A 16,680-nucleotide genomic window follows, 5' to 3' on the forward strand; every position below is an offset into this window, starting at 1 on the left:
AGCTTTCTTAAGTGCTTTTGGGCTTGAGATACACAATGAAACGAGAAAAGTTGAGGAGAAAATCACAGGGCTTCCTGTTGAGAAGACTGCATAACGAACTTCCCCATGATGTCTGGGGCATCAGCTGGCATGACTCAAACAGCTGAGGGCTAGAATCATCTGCAGGCATTTTCACTTATAGATCTAGTAGCTGGGCTGGGATGACTTAAAAACTGGATTCAGCTGGGACCATCGACCAGCGCACCTACACACGGCCTTTCTATTTGGCTTCCGTTTCCTCACAGCATGAGGACCTCAGGGCATCAGCCTTCCTATATGGCATCTCAGGACTCTAAGAGTGAATATTCCCACAAACAAGACAGAAGCAGCATGTTCTTTTATGACTCAGCCTCAAAAGTCACATAGCATCACTTCTGATATACACTATTGGTCAAAGCAGTTACAAGCCCATGCAGATTAAAGGGGGAGAAATATAGATTCCAGTTTTCAATGGGAGTGTCAAGGCACCTGCTACCATGTTTTAAAACCACCACACCAGGGTATTGTGAAAATGAGCAACCAAGTGTTTTGAAGTTGACAGCTGTCTCAGCAAGCAATGTGCTCTCAGTAACCAAGACTGCTGGGTAGTTTATACAAAGACCCATGGCTAGGCCCAGGGACTGTGGGAATCTCTTTGGTCTCCATCTTCCACCCCCAGCCCTAATCCTCTTGTGTCCCCTGGTGTCTGTCTATGGCCTTGTATCTCCATCCTCCCTCTGCCCAGCCTCTGCTGTACTGTCTGTCCTGGATAACCCTCTGTTCAACCCCCTGCAGCTGGTGGGTCAAACTTTCCCTAGGCCTAGTCTAGGCCCCCATAAGCTAGCCTGCTCAGACATTCCAAATTCCTGTGTGTCCAGTAGGAGTTAAGACACACATTCTGAGTCCCCATGCCAAGGATTTTTGTTGGTCTCAGTCCTGGAGGGCCACAGCTCAGTGGTCCCTGGGCACAACTGCTCCACCACAAGCCAAATGCTGTGCCTTAGGGGCTACTCCACCCCGCTCTCTGGTGCTTTCAGCTGTTTTTCCTTTGCCTGATCTCTGCTCAGCGGCTTTGGGTTGACGCTTCTTGATTTGTATGCCCCCATGCTGTCTTCCAGATCTCCCTCCAAGTTTTGCAGCTCCTGGCCAACCTTATCTTATTCCTATTCAGAGCCTCATTTTGTGTAAATAGGTCCATTTTGTGGACCTATTTACAGCTTAGGTTGGTGTCTTATAACCCAACTTGTCCAGAAAAGAAATTAAAAACTTTTCTCTAGCACTGGGCTTCCATTTTCAGCTCAAGATCAAACTTGAAATTTCCTTGGACCTGCTTTTCACTCCTCTTCTGGCTCCTTTGACAGACACTTCATGTGAACTAGCTATCTTGGCTTACATCATGCACTTTTAGATTCTATTAGCCAATGCAAGTCATATGGCCAAGCCCAACATCAATATGGTGGGGAAATGTACTCCTCCCACTCTAGGGTAGGGGATGACTATTTGCTGAATAGTAGTACAATTTACTAGAGTTGGCTTGGGATATAAAAATGACAGGCTTGCAAAGCTATTGAGATATAAAGCAGATCAATGGTTGTCTGGGACTGGGAGTGGGAATGGGGCTTGAACTGCAAAGAGAGAACTTTGTGAAGTGACAGAAGTGTTCTAAAGCTGGATTGCGGTGATGGCTGCACAACGGTCTAAATTTATTAAAAGTTATCAAACTAATTTAAATGGGTGAATTTTGTGTTATGTAACTTATACCTCAATAAAGCTGTTTAAAAATGCTATGGTGGGCCGACCCTGTGGCTTAGCGGTTAAGTGTGCGCGCTCTGCTGCTGGTGGCCCGGGTTTGGATCCCGGGCACACACTGACGCACCGCTTCTCCGGCCATGCTGAGGCTGTGTCCCACATACAGCAACTAGAAGGATGTGCAGCTACGACATACAACTATCTACTGGGGCTTTGGGGGGAAAAAATAAAAATAAAATAAATAAATAAATAAAAATGCTATGGGGAGGCTGGCCCGGTGGCATGGTGGTTAAATTCGCACACTCTGTTTTGGCAGCCAGGGGTTCACAGGTTCGGATCCCAGGCATGGACCTACACACTGCTTATCAAGCCATGCTGTGGCAGTGTCAAATATACAAAATAGAGGAAGATTGGCATGGATGTTAGCTCAGGGCCAATCTTCCTCAGCAGAAAGAGGAGGATTGGCAAGGGATGTTAGCTCAGGGCTAATCTTCCTCACACACACAAAAAAAATACTATGGGAAAACTGTATACAAAAATCAATCTGAGATGGATCACAGATCTAAATGTGAAACACAAAATAATAAAACTTTTAAAGGAAAGCAGGACATAAAACATAAAAGAAAAAAATGTGATAATTTTTTTGTGCTTCATTAACTTTAAGAACTTCTGCTTACCAAGAAAATTATTAGGAGAGTAAACATTCAAGCCACAGACTGGAAGGAGATATGCAAATATTCATATCTGTCCAAGGATTTGTATTCAGAATATATAAAGTACCTCTACAAATCAATAAGAAAAAGATAAACAACTCATTTTTTTCAACAGGAAAAACACTTAAACACTTACTTTACAAATACTTTATCTGATCAGATACTTTACAAAAGGATATCAGAAAGGTCAACACACATATGAAATGATACTCAACATCATCACAGATTTAACTGACATCTTTGGGCCCCCAGGCTAGTCTAAGAAGGCCAGGAGCTTGTGGATCATAAATATACAGGCTCATGATAGAACCATAAATCACATGCGCATTAGGCCATTGCCTCACTGTGTTGTTCCTGGGCAGAAATGCTGTGGACGCACATGTGAGAGATTAGACAGTCCATTTTCCCAGACCTCACCAGGCTTAGAGTGCAAAAGAGTCATCTCTACGCTCAACCCACAGCTGCAGAGTTGTGGGAAGCCTGACCACTCTAAAATGCCCCTAGATTACTTCTGGAAGCTCCCAAGTGGATAAGCCTCAAAGAAATAGCCTGCCAGGCTCCAGTCAGAACGTGGCCTGACTTTTCCTCTATACTGCCTGGCCCCTCCTATCGTCTTCCCCAAACTCATGGCCTCATGAGTACAACCCTAAGAATTAAGGCCTTTCAATTTCAGAATGAAAAATTAGTCAACATGTAAGCACAGTTAGGCTTTACAACATAGGGCATTGCTGCAATAATTTATTAATTATTGCTTGAATCTTCTTGATATATAAATGCCATAGACTATCTGGAGAATATCATAGTCAATTGTGGTACCCCCTTCACTCCCTTCCTGCATTGTGAAGGTTTAGGAGAAGCTAGTTGAAGTGGGGACTGTGGCCAAACAGGTTGGTTGTTTTAATGAAGTCAGCTTCTGCTTCTGCTAGTTGGCTCTCATCACATGGTGGCATCCATATTTAGAAATTGGGGTAAGGGAGGGAGAGGAAATATCTGGAAAGTCAGAATCTAAGGAAAAAGAAGGAGAAATCTGTTTCACCTCCATACCATGAGTCTTGACCCTCCCTAGGAAGCTTTCCGGGCACAGGAAGGCAGATAAAGTAGGATTTTTAGGATCTGAGGCCTAGCTCCCCAAGGGAGAACTTTGGGGCTTATACTAAAGTGACAATGTTCTTGACCTCATGAAATGGGCCTAGGTTTGAAAGCTGACTCTACCATTCATTAGCTGGATGACGTTGTACTCAATACTCTTCTATCCCTAGGATGACAGGACAATAGGAGGGCATCTCACCTTCAGAAGCTTTCCAGTAGGATACGCCAACAGCATGAAGACTGACAGGATGAGAAGCCATGTTCTTAAGTGTAATGACCACTGTGTCATAAACCTCAGCCCGGATGGTAGGACCCAGTAGACCTGCAAGAATGAGATGTCCCCCAAAGGTCACTTGGAGGGTGGCACTCCAGAAAACCTGTTATTACAAAAGTGATGGTCAAAGTCACAGTGGAAAAGCACGCCTCTGTGATTATTAATAAAAAGTAGTAGTTGAATGAATGAATGCATAAACTGTTATCACCAGCTCAGTCTCATTGTTCTAAGGACAGATTTCTGGCAATTCATTCAATGCATTCATTCATTCTAATGAATAGTTGAGTTCCTACTGTATTCTAGGAACTGTTCTTGGTGCTGGAGATGGAGTAATGAACAAGACAGATCATGGATATCACATTCTAGGGACATTAAGCATGTAAAGAAATAAACAAGAAAATTTCAGATTGTTATAGATGCTATAAAAGATAGTGGTGTGCTAGAAAAATGATGAAGCAGGAGGTAGAGGATTTTTTTTTTTTGAGGATACTTTAAATATAATAGTCAGGAAGGGCTTCTCTGAGGAGATGGCATTTAAGCAGAGATCCAACTAATGAAAAATAAGCAAGATTTGCAAAGATCTAGTGGAAGAGCATTCAAAGCAGATAAAACGAATGCAAAAGTCCTGATACAAGAATAAGCTTGGCATAGTTGAGTAACATGTGGTTGACACAAAGTGAATGAGCAGGGGAGTAATAGAAAATAAGGCTACAGAGGTAGGCAGGGAACATAACATGTAGGACTTTGTAGGCCACAGGAGTTTGGAAGAATTCGGAATTTACAAGAAATAAGCAGACTTGGAACTTGTTTAGGAGTAAGAGTCAACAAGACTTGCTGATGGATTGGATGTAGGAAATAGAAAAAGAAAGAAAAGAGAGAGAAGCCAGGGATGACTCCTACGATTTTGGTTTGTGCAAGTGGATGGTAGTCAAGCCATGACACAGAAAATTAAAAGGAAAATCAAGACTTCTAACTTATAGACATACTAAGTATAAGATGCCTACAAGTGGTTTATTGAATGAACTGGATTCAATGGGATGAAAACATAAAACAGCTTTATTTTTCATAGTTTTTAATTGTGTTGTGGAAATTCCCTTTCTTGCACTTTAAACAATCCCCAGTTTTTTCCAGAAACCTTCACATATTAACAGTATCATTTTTAGGTAGTAATAAGCCCAGTCCAGTCTAATACCAAATTGATGTCCCCTGCCATTTAAGGGTCCCTCCCTCCTCCAGCTAAGTTCTGACAGGCTCAGAAACCTGTAATGGGAAAAGGTTGTTTAGTTGGCAGCTTCACTGCTTTCTCACTTTCCTCTCCTAATCCTCCTCCCCAACTCACCTTAGTGCCTCTGGACCCTCTAAGGTTGGAGCTAGCAGGAAAAGGACGGGTTGAACAAGAGGTATGATGACAAGATCTTTCTTGGAAGGAGCAATGGTAATGTAGTTTTGGTAACCTCTGGTTGTGGCACATGCCAAAATTCTGGCTCTTTCTTTCTTATATGACTTCTTTGGAGACTCTCTCCCTCCCAATATGGGGTAACCCACTCCACCTCTCTCTGGTGTGGGATATGCCCTTTGAAGCTGTCACTTGTATCTCTCCTCTCAGTTTCTGCTTCTGGCAGTACAATCACATAGACCGTTTCTGTTGGGGTCACCTAGCTCCGGCAGGAAGACCTCTCAGGCAGGGTCTTCTTGAGATAAGTCTTGTCCTGTGACCTTCCTGGCCTCACACATGAACAGTAGCAGTGCAGTTAGCTTTCAGTGTAGCCCACTCTCCTTATTACGCCATCAGGGGAAGTTCCCCCAAGACTCTGGCCTTGAAATGTTTTCCAGATAGAAAACCAGGCACTAGTCAGTGTTTCCCAAGCTCCAGAGGTCCTATGTCAAGTCTTCTAAGTGGTTCTCCTGAAGCCTCCCTCACTACAACTTGACATGAGGGGGAGGCCTCCCTCCCACCACAGGGTAGGGGACTTACAAAACACCAAAAATGCTTTCCAAAGAAATCCTCAAATCTAAACTCTTTCATAAAGTTCCTAGCCTTCCTTTACATAGGCTGGAGGTACATGATGGGCTAATGGTTGCAGAACCAATTTTGGACCACTACCCGAATAAGCCCTGAATAGGTGGGCTGATATCTCTCTTTAGAATTTGGGGATACTCGTCACCTATAATTCTTAGCAATAATTCTAAGGTAGAAAATGTCTCATCTTAACATCTTGTTACATGCTTTTTTGACATCTAAGTGGAGATACCAAGCAAGCAGTCTGAACGGAAGATATAAACTTGGGAGTTATTGGCATATAGATGATATTTTACAGCTACGAGACTGTATAAGATCAGATAGGGGCTGAAGTTATAGAAAAATAAAATGAACCCAGGTCCAAGACCCAGGGCACTCTAACATCTAGAGAACAAGCAAAACAACTGAGAACATTCAGCTAGTGTATTTCCCTGAGAGGTGGTAGTAAGGGAAGCCTGACCAAGTAAACGTTCTCTTTGGCAGCTGCCCTCTTCAACTGTAGCTCCAAGACTGGGGAATCTTTGCTAGGAAATAAGAAACCCAGTTTCATAATAAATAGTCAATATTGTTTACATTACCCATCCATGGTGGCCTGGGCTTGGCAACGTTGAAAAGGTGATCTGTGAACTCTACAAACACAGTCTTTTTGTACATGACTGAAGGGTTGAATGGAAAAGACCTTGGCACTCCAGGAGGAAACCTGTGTGAACAAAGGAAAGTCATTCATTTTGGTGGACCTGTCTTTGAATTCACTCTGAAAAGCATCTGGAAGTAATGCTTCCATCGTACTCTCCTCTATTGTTCATAAGGCAAACTGGAAGTTGTATATGCATCCCTGCTATAGACTGAATGTTTATGTGCAGAGCCCTCATGAATGGGATTAGTGCCCTTATAAAAATAGAGACCTCAGAGAGATCTCTCACCTCTTCTACCATGTGAAATTACAATGAAAAGATGGCCATCTATGAACCAGGAAGAGGGCACTTACCAGACACCAAACCTGCTGGAACCTTCGTCTTGGACTACCAGCCTCCAGAATAGTGAGAAATAAATGTCTGTTGTTTATAAGCCACCCAGTCTATGGTATTTTGTTATAGCAGCCCAAACAGACTAAGACGATGCCTAACATCTATCAAACCCAAACACTGTTTTCAAAACTCATCTGATACATTAGGTGCCATATGATAAGATAAATCATAAAATCAGTACTCATGCACTGCATCAGCCAAAAAATCCTTTGCCAAAGCAATAACTATAGCACCATTCAATTTCATTTCTAAAACAGACTATAACTTTCATCTAAGTACCTTGTATTCAAATTTTGTCAGTATGTACTTAAAATTATACTTCCCTTCTTAGGGATACCAGGAATGTCACAGAGAAAATTACCTTCCAATGAAGACTATGTATGTTGAGATCTACTGATGCCAGGAGCTGTAATTTAGTCATTCTTCCATTAATGCTCATTCTTGTCTCCAGTCAGATACTCCCAATTATCCATTTATTCATGGATCAGCTACTGAATCATAAATTTTATAATTAATTATATCAGTGTTCCCCAAATGTTATTCTTTGCCTCAGTTATTAAAACTTTTTTAGGTGAATGTTGTTGTATCCTGGGGCCCAGTCTAGGTTGAGTAATCAAAAGGACAATGTGAATCCTAATGAAGAAGGCCCCAGGTGAGTTGGTAGAAAGGACAGAGTGGTTGTAGGTGACCATTTCCACCCACTGGTTTTCATGTGCTGATCATTTTTGTACCCCATGGAGTAGTTCTGCAGTTTTCTATATACCATAGAGAGCCTCTCTTCTTGGCTTACGCTTCTGGATGTCTAACTCTTATCTCTCACCAGATTTTACCAATTGGTATTGTTTCAACAATACCTCCCTTGTGCCAAGGGAGTATAGGCACAAGGTATGGACATTTGGGAAATGAAGATTCATGTGGAGAAAGCATGGCTCCTGCCCTGGAAGAAAGCTTTAATGTATAGATCCTGGTCTCCAAACTTCAATTATTCAAAAAATATTGAGCATTCACCCCCCACAGATGTATATTCATTCACTTATAAGCCATATATTACATGCCACTGTGTCATATGTCACAAAACACACCGTTAGATATAAGTATGGAAAAGGAGAGGTTTTTTTGTTTTTGTGTGTGTGTGTGTGAGAAAGACTAGCCCTGAGCTAACATCCAATGCCAATCCTCCTCCTTTTTTCTGAGGAAGATTGGCCCTGGGCTAACATCCATGCCCATCTTCCTCTACTTTATATGGGACGCCGCCAGAGCATGACTTGACAAGCGGTGCGTTGGTGCGCGCTGGGTATCCAGGCACGCAAACCCCAGGCTACCGAAGCAGAGCGCGCGCACTTAACCGCTGCGCCACAAGGCTGGCCCCAGGGAGATGTTTTTAAAGAAATATAATTAAATGTGGAGTGGGTGTTGTTTCTTATGTCTTGTCGACTTCAGAGGCTTTTGAAAAGCAGGAGATGTGAGAGATGAAGGATGGCACAAATAAATGGTGGATATGCTCAGCACAAGGGGTCACTGAAGAAGGAACTCCAAACATCAGCCAGTAAGACATATACTCCCTTGTTACAAATGACAACAATAAAGATAAAGCAGGGGAAAGGAGAGGCAGCTTCTGACTGTGGGTACTGGTATGTTTGGAGTGAAAGCTACATCATACCTGGGATTACCAGGATGTGAAATCAATAACAAGGTGTCTGGCATTTATTGCTTACTTATTTCTTTCTCAGTCGTATGCTGAAATAACAAAAATCTCACTGTTCCTTTCAGGAGAAGCCACACCAGAGAATCATTCCTTCCCATAAGAAATTTTGCTTTTTCTTATAAAGGCTTTAGTGGGAATGCTGAGGTAGAGAAGGAAAACGCAATCTAAACATGGTGAAAATTGCTAAATTAGAAAATCAGTGACCTTCAGGGATTTAAAATTTCTTTCCAATTTTTTTATTGTGGTAAAATACACAAAACATAAAATTTACTATCTTAAACATTTTTAAGTATACAGTTCAGTGGTACTAGGGACATTAATATTGTGGTACAACCATCACCGCCATCGATCTCCATAACTCTTCTTATCTCACCAAACTGAAACTCTATATCCATTAAATAATAACTCTCCATTCTCCACTCCCCCTAGCCCCTGAAACCACCATTCTACTTCCTGTCTCTATGGTTTTGACTACTCCAAGTACCTCATTTAAGTGGAATCATACAGTATTTGGCTTTTTGTGACTGGCTTATTTCACTTAACATAAACTACTCAAGGTTCATTCATTTTGTAGCATATGTTAGAACTCTCATCCTTTTTAAGGCTGAATAATATTCTATTGTATGTATAAACCACATTTTGTTTATTGATTCATCTGTTGATGGACACTTGAGTTACTTCCATGTTTTAGTTATTGAGAATAATGCTGCTATGAAAATGGGTGTACAAATATCTTTTCGAGACCCTGCTTTCAATTATTTTGAGTATATACCCAGAAATGGAACTGATGGATCACATGGTAATATTTTTAAATTTTTTGAGGAACCACCATACTGTTTTCCAAAGCAGCTGTACCATTTTACATTCCCACCAACAGTGCACAAGTGTTCCGATTTCTCCACATTCTTGTTAAAACTTATTTTATGTGGTTTTTTTTTTTTTTTGTATAATAGCCATCCTAATGGGTGTGAGGTGGTATCTCTTTGTAGTTTTGATTTGCATTTCCCTAATAATTAGTGATATTGAACATCTTTTCATGTGCTTATTGGCTATTTCTATATCTTCTTTGGAGAAATGTCTATTCAAGTCTGTTGCCCATTTTTGAATCAGGCTGTTCACTTTCTTGTTGTTGAGTTTTAACGATTTCTCTATATATTCTGAATATTAATTCCTTACCAGATATATGATTTGTAAATATTTTCTCCTATTCTGTGAGTTCTTTCTTACTATGTTGATAGTGTCTTATGAAGCACAAAATTTTTATTTTGCATTAAGTCCAGTTTGTCTACTTTTTCTTTTTTTGTGTGTGAGGAAGATCAGCCCTGAGCTAACATCCATGCCAATCCTCCTCTTTTTCTGCTGAGGAAGACTGGCCCTGGGCTAACATCCGTGCCCATCTTCCTCCACTTTGTATGGGACGCCACCACAGCATGGCCTGACAAGCGGTGCATTGGTGCATGCCCAGGATCCGAACCCGGGCTGCCAGCAGTGGAGCTTGCACATTTAACTGCTATGCCCCAGGGCCGGCCCCTGTCTATTTTTTCTTTTGTTGCCTATGCCTTTGGTGTCATATCTGAGAAATCATTGCCAAATCCAATGTCATGAAGCTTTTGCCCTATGCTTTCTTCTAAGAGTTTTATAGTTTTAGTTCTTATATTTAGGTCTTTGATCTATTTTGAGTCAATTTTGTATGGTAAAAGGTAAAGATTCAATCTCATTCTTTTGCCTGTGGATATCCAGTTTTCACAGCACTATTGTTGAAAGGACTGTCTTTCCCCCATTGAATGGTCTTGGAACCCTTGTGGAAAATCATTTGACCATATATGTGAGGGTTTATTTCTAGACTCTCTATTCTATTCCATTGGTCTATAGGTCTATAGGTCTGTGTTTATTCCAGTACCACACTGTTTTGATGACTGTAGTAAGTGTTGAAATCAGAAATAAGTCAGGGGGAGAAGGTCAAATACCGTATGATTTCCCTCATTAAGTAGTAGATAATAACAACAACAAACAAAAACACATAGAGACAGAGATTGGATTGGTGGTTACCAGAGGGGAAGTGGGGAGGGAGGAGGGTGAAAGGGATAATTCGGCACCTGTGTGTGGTGATGGGTTGTAATTAGTATTTGGGTGGTGAACATGATGGAATCTATGCAGAAATAGAAGTATAATGATGTACACCTAAAATTTATACAATGTTATAAACCAATGTTATTGCAATAAACAAAAAAATTTTTTTTTAAAAAGTGTGTCTTCCAACTTTTTTCTTTTTCAGGATTATTTTGGCTATTCAAGATCCCTTGAGATTCCATATGAATTTTAGGATGGGTTTTTCTGTTTCTGCAAAAACAACATTTGGATTTTGATAGGGATTGATTAAATATGTAGATCACTATTGGGGAGTAAATATCTTAACAATATTAACTCTTCCAATCCATGAACATGAGATGTGTTTCCATTTATTTATGTCTTCTTTAAATTCTTTCAGAAATGTTTTGTAGTTTTTACTGTAAAAGTCTTTCACCACCTTGTGAAGTTAATTTCTAAGTATTTTATTCTTTTTGATGCTATTGTAAATGGAATTGTTAATTTCCTTTTTGGATTGTTAGCACATAGAAATGCAACTCATTTTTTTGTGTTGACTTTGTATCCGCTACTTTGCTGAATTTACTAGTTCTAACAGGTTTTTTGTGTGAAATCTTTAGAGTTTTCTACATAAAAGATCATTTCATCTGTGAACATTTTGCTTCTTCCTTTCCAATTTGGATGACTTTTGTTTCTTTTTCTTGTCTAACTGCTCTGGCTAGGACTTCCAGTACTATGTTGAATAGAAGTGGGAAAAGTGGGCATCCTTGCCTTGTTCCTGATCTTAGAGGAAACACTTTCAGTCTTTTACCATTGAGTGTGATGTTCACTGTGGGTTTTTCACATATAGATTTTATTATGTTGAGGTAGTTTCCTTCTATTCCTAGTTTGTTGAGTGTTTTTGTTATGAAATGGTGTGGAATTTTGTCAAATGCTTTTTATGCATCAATCGAGATGATCATGTGGTTTTTTTCCCTTTATTCTGCTAATGTTGTGTATTGTATTGATTGATTTTTGTATATTGAACTATCCTTGCATTCTAGGAATAAATCTCACTTGGTCACAGTGTATAATCCTTTTCATATGCTGCTGAATTCAGTTTGATAGTATTTTATTGAAGATTTTTGCATCAATGTTCATAAGGGATATTGGTCTACAGTTTTCTTGTAGTGTCTTTGTCTGGCTTTGGTATCAGGGTAATGCTGGCCTTAGAATGAGTTAGGGAGTGATATCTCCTCTCCAATTTTTTGGAAAAGTTTGAGAATTGGTGTTAGGAAATTTTAATTTTTTAAAAGATAACATAACTTAAAAATCAGAAAATCAGACTTCTGTTTTCCAGTCCAGCATGTAAGCAGCTTAGAAGTCACCCCCTATCTTAACAACAAGTAAAAAGCTGAACAAACTGAAAAATCAATAACTCCTCTTAGATCCATCAGAGAAGTGAAGTCACAGGGCAAACTGCTGCCTCCAAAATTGGAGACAGGTGAATAAAGAAAAGCACACCTTACCAGAGCAGAAACCTTCAAGGAGAAATGTCTGCGGGAACCAGTGCCAGGGTAGGAAAAACTGAACTGTAATTGATGAATTGCTGGAGGCTCGTGTGGAGAAGTCTGAGTGTGAGTTAAAAATGCCAAGGGGGCCCTATTATCAGGGCCCCCCACATTTTGTGAGGTAAACTCCAGGAGCTCTACTAGGTCCTCACAGTGAATATCAGAGAAAAATTTCCTCATGCTTTCAGCAGGGGAAGGGGAAAAGTAACCGTTTTGAAGTATGCCAGAGCATTCTGTTCTTTTTAACAGTGGCTGCCCTCAGGAGAAACTATTTTACCAGGCCTAACATGCTGGGATTTTTATCACAGCCTAACCTACCCAGGGGAAGGGAAATACCCAACATCAGCCTGCTTTAGTCTTCCACATGGAGGAAAGGAAATACCCAACTCCAGCCCCCTCTAGCCATCCTGTGCCACTTAAGGGGAGAGACTGAGAAGCACTGGTGAAGTTCACAGTCCAGGGGTGTAGGCTCACCAAAAGACTGAGACCTAATTATGGGACTATAGAATGCTTCCCCTCCCCCCACACCTCACCACCACATTACTAACAGCCTAATTTACCACAGTTCCCTTTACCCAGTATATCATGTCCACCTTTCAGCAAAAAATTACAAGGCATACTACAAGGCAAAAAAACACAGTTTGAAGAGACTGAACAGCAGCAGAACTAGAGCCAGATATGGCAGGAATTTTGGAAGTATTAGACCAGGAATTTTTTAAAACTATGATTAATATGCTAAAGATCTTAATGAAAAAAAGTAGATAACATGCAAGAACAAATGGATAATGTAAGCAGAAAGATGGAAATTCTAAGACAGAATTAAAAAGAAATGCTAAGATCAAAAACACTGTAATGGAAATCCAGAGAACCTTTGATAGGTTCATTAATAGACTGGACATAGCTAAGGAAAGAATCTCTGACCTTGAGGATATGATAATAGAAACTTCTAAAACTGAAAAGCAAAGAGAAGAAAGAGACTGAAAAAAACAGAATAGAATATCCAAGGATTGTGGGACAACAACAAAAGGTGTAAAATAACATAATGGGAATATCAGAAGCAAAAATAGAGAAAGGAACAGAAGAAATAATGACTGAAAATTTCCCCAAATTAATGTCAGACATCAAACTACAGATCTAAGAAGCTCAGAGAACACCAAGCAGGATAAATGCCCAAAGAAACTATTCCTAGGCATACCATATTCAAACTTCAGAAAATCAAAGATACAGAAAAAATCTTGAAAGAAACCACAGGAAAAAAACACCTTACCTAAAGAGGAGCAAATGAAAGAATTACATCCAACTTCTCCTCAGAAACCATGCAAGCAAGAAGAGAGTGGACTGAAATATTTAAGGTGTGGATAGAAAGAAAACAACCAACCTAGAATTCTGTACCCTGAGAAATTATCCTTCAACAGTGAAGGAGAAATAAACACTTTCTTAGACAAACAAAAATTGAGGGAATTTGTTGCCAGCAGATCTGCCTTGCAAGAAATATTAAAAAAAAAATTCTTCAGAGAGAAGGAAATTAATATAGGTTAGAAACTCAGATCTACATAAAGAAAAGAAGAGCATCAGAGAAACAATAAGTTAAGAAAACACCCACCACAGAAATGCACCAAACAAGCAAGTAGACTGAATGACTTAGTCAGTTGATGTTAGCCAGCCTCAGTCATTGGCACCCCAAAGCTGCCAAAATGGACATATGAATAGAGGAGCCATGGTGGAGGCTATGCATGGGTCCAACATCATGGACTCACCAAAGCTGATCTAGTTACTGCTGCTGCGAATTTCCAACTTGCCAGCAACAGAGACAAACACTAAGTCCCTGATATGTCATCATTCCTCAAGGAAACTATCCAGACACTTGATGAGCCTCAGTAAGCATCAATAAACTCCTCCCAATGAACTTCCTGCACACATACACACACAAAAAAGAAAAAAGCAGATAATCCTGTTTTTTAATTTGTGTGCTTAAAAAGCTATAAAATCACCCAAGGAAGCACAGAAGTTGTCATTACTTGAACAATGTTGGCTGGAAACATTCTTTTTCATCTGACTTGCTTTCAGACAATTCACTGAGAGCTATAAATTTGTGGAAACCCTGCCACCCAAGGTTAGCAAACATGATTAGCGGAACACTGCTTAGAACTACTGAAAACTTAAAATGCACCAAGGTGCTTTATAATGAAAGGGTAGATGTGAGGCCGTAAGATCTCTTTTGTGAGGCACACCGTTACCCTCCACCCACAAAAACCACGGAAACGCTGTGGTGAAGGTGGGAAAATGCATCCAGGTGCACATCAGGGTGGAACCATCTGGTAGATCCCCAAGTTTGTGTCCCTGGAGCTGTGATGAGGGGTGTGGCCCAGAGATATCTGTTTGAACTATTCTAGTGAAAAATGAAAATGCATCGGGTTGCAGACAGAGCAGACCCTGCTACGTGAGTTTCCTAGAGTTGGGCACCCAACATGAACTGCACGGAATGGTCAAAAGGAGAGGGACAGACACAGACAGACACACCAGACAGCCGCTCACAGAAGGAGGCTCTGTGAGGCCCAGACGATGTCAAAAGCAAGGCAGAAAGGATTAGCCGAGGAAAGGAGGGAGATTTCTACTTAAGAAAACAGAAGGGTTTTGGTGAGCCAGCACCTAAGAGTCCAGCATCCATTCACATAAAGTGAAGACTGCTGGAAGCACAAGGAGAAACTGGCCAACCTACAGGCACAGAGGAAGACTTAACACCCTTCGAGAGATCTAGCAGCAGATCAGCTGTAAATGCTCCTTGAAACTGTGCATTGTTTTGAGTAGACCTCTGTCAAGGAGACTGACTGAGTGGGGCAAGAAGAGGCTGACTTAATTCTTGCCTCCTTCACCTCCTCCCCCAACCACCCCCCATGGAGCCCTGCACTTCACTCCATTCCAGGGTTTCCAAGACACCCGAGAAAGTACGTGGCAGGAGCAGCTCTGCCAACCCAAGGCCATGACAAATGACTTTCTGTACTGGCTGGAGGCCAGGGGCCAGTGTACTGATAAGAAAGCTCTTCCAGTAAAAGGAGTTGATTTACAGAGGAAGGAAGAGGGATCTGCGTGGACCAGAAGGCACAGGCAGGCTGTGCGAACAGGTTGTCAGAGGCCAATCTCATCCACTCCTGCTACACTGCCACCTTTACTTTAAATCACACCCATGCCATGTGGGGGATCTCTGATGACAAGATGCTACTGGAGGGAAAAGCCTGAGGTTTATTTCCAGATGGGTCAGCTTGATATGCAGATGCGAGCCCAAAATTGACCACTGCTGTACTACAGCCCCACTCAAGAGTGGCTTTAATAGACAATGGTGAAGGACGATCCCCCAATGGGCCAAACTTTGGCCAATGCTGTTAGTTGTCCACTATGTGTGAGAAAGAGAAATGCCTGAGGTTCAAATATATACAGACTAATAGACAGCAGCAAATGGCTTAGCTGTCCAGTCAGGGGCCTAGAAAGGAAAGAACTGGAAGATCAGGGACAACGATGTGTGGGGTAAAGGTATATTAGTGAGTGGGCACAAAATAGAAAGGTCTTCATGTCATATGTTAATGTCACCAGAGAGCATCTACTGTGGACAACAGTAGTCAATGACACTAACGAAATGACTGACAATTAACATCAGCCAGCCTCTGCATGGGCCATCCCAGTGCTCCCAAGATGTAAGCTAACTGGCTATAGTGGCGTGGGTTCCCGCGGACTAAGGCTAATCTAGCTAGTGTTGCCTCCAAAAATCCAGCCCGACAGCAACAGAAACCAACGCTGAGTTCCCAATATGGCACTTTCCATCATGGAGACCAGCCAGTTACTCAGTGGTAAGTTGACTGCATTGGACCCCTTCCATCCTAGAAGGGATAGTACTTCATTCTGATAGGAAAAGACATGTATTCCAGATATGTGTTAGCCTTTCCTACCTGCAGGGCCTCAGCCAGCGCCACTATCTGAGGCCTTACAGAGGGGTTGATTCACTGATGTGTGATCGCATATAACATCACGTCAGACCAGGGGACCCACTGTACAGCAAAGGAGGAGTGGAACGGGCCCATGACCATGGTATCCATTGGCTTTGTCACATGATACCCCATCTAGAAGCTGCCAGACAGAGAGAAAGAGAGCAGTGGAATAACCTCTTAAAGGCACAGCTAAAGCTCCAGCTTGGAGGCAAGGCCCTCTGAGGATGGAGGGCCAACTTCCAAGGTGCTGCACATGCATTGCATTGATTCCAAGATGTCTTCAATAAAAGGACACATGCGTTTAGGAACCACAGTGGCAGCAAAAGAAGCTCTACTCACCACCACTCCCCGAGACCCACATGTGGAGTCTGTGCCGCCCCTCCCTGCTGGGCTCCGTGGTCTAGAAGGTCCCCACAGCAGAAACGCGAGAGTCTCACTGAATTGGAAGCTAGGAGTGCCACCTGGGCAC

General features: G+C 41.5%; 1 protein-coding gene across 1 annotated transcript in view; it reads right to left on the reverse strand.

Annotated features, from left to right (window-relative positions):
• F8 (coagulation factor VIII) overlaps window positions 1-16,680 on the reverse strand; it is a 153,241-nt gene that overhangs the window by 128,384 nt on the left and 8,177 nt on the right. Inside the window, exons 2-3 of the mRNA XM_014779576.2 lie at window positions 6,442-6,563; window positions 3,769-3,891 (exon numbers count right to left, since the gene is read on the reverse strand). Of these exons, the coding sequence (XP_014635062.2) occupies window positions 3,769-3,891; window positions 6,442-6,563 (245 nt within the window). The remainder of the gene's footprint in view (window positions 1-3,768; window positions 3,892-6,441; window positions 6,564-16,680) is intronic.

The sequence above is a fragment of the Ceratotherium simum genome, chromosome X (genome assembly GCF_057802395.1).
Source record: "Ceratotherium simum simum isolate JZ-2026a chromosome X, ASM5780239v1, whole genome shotgun sequence".
In the NCBI taxonomy this organism is placed as follows: domain Eukaryota; kingdom Metazoa; phylum Chordata; class Mammalia; order Perissodactyla; family Rhinocerotidae; genus Ceratotherium; species Ceratotherium simum.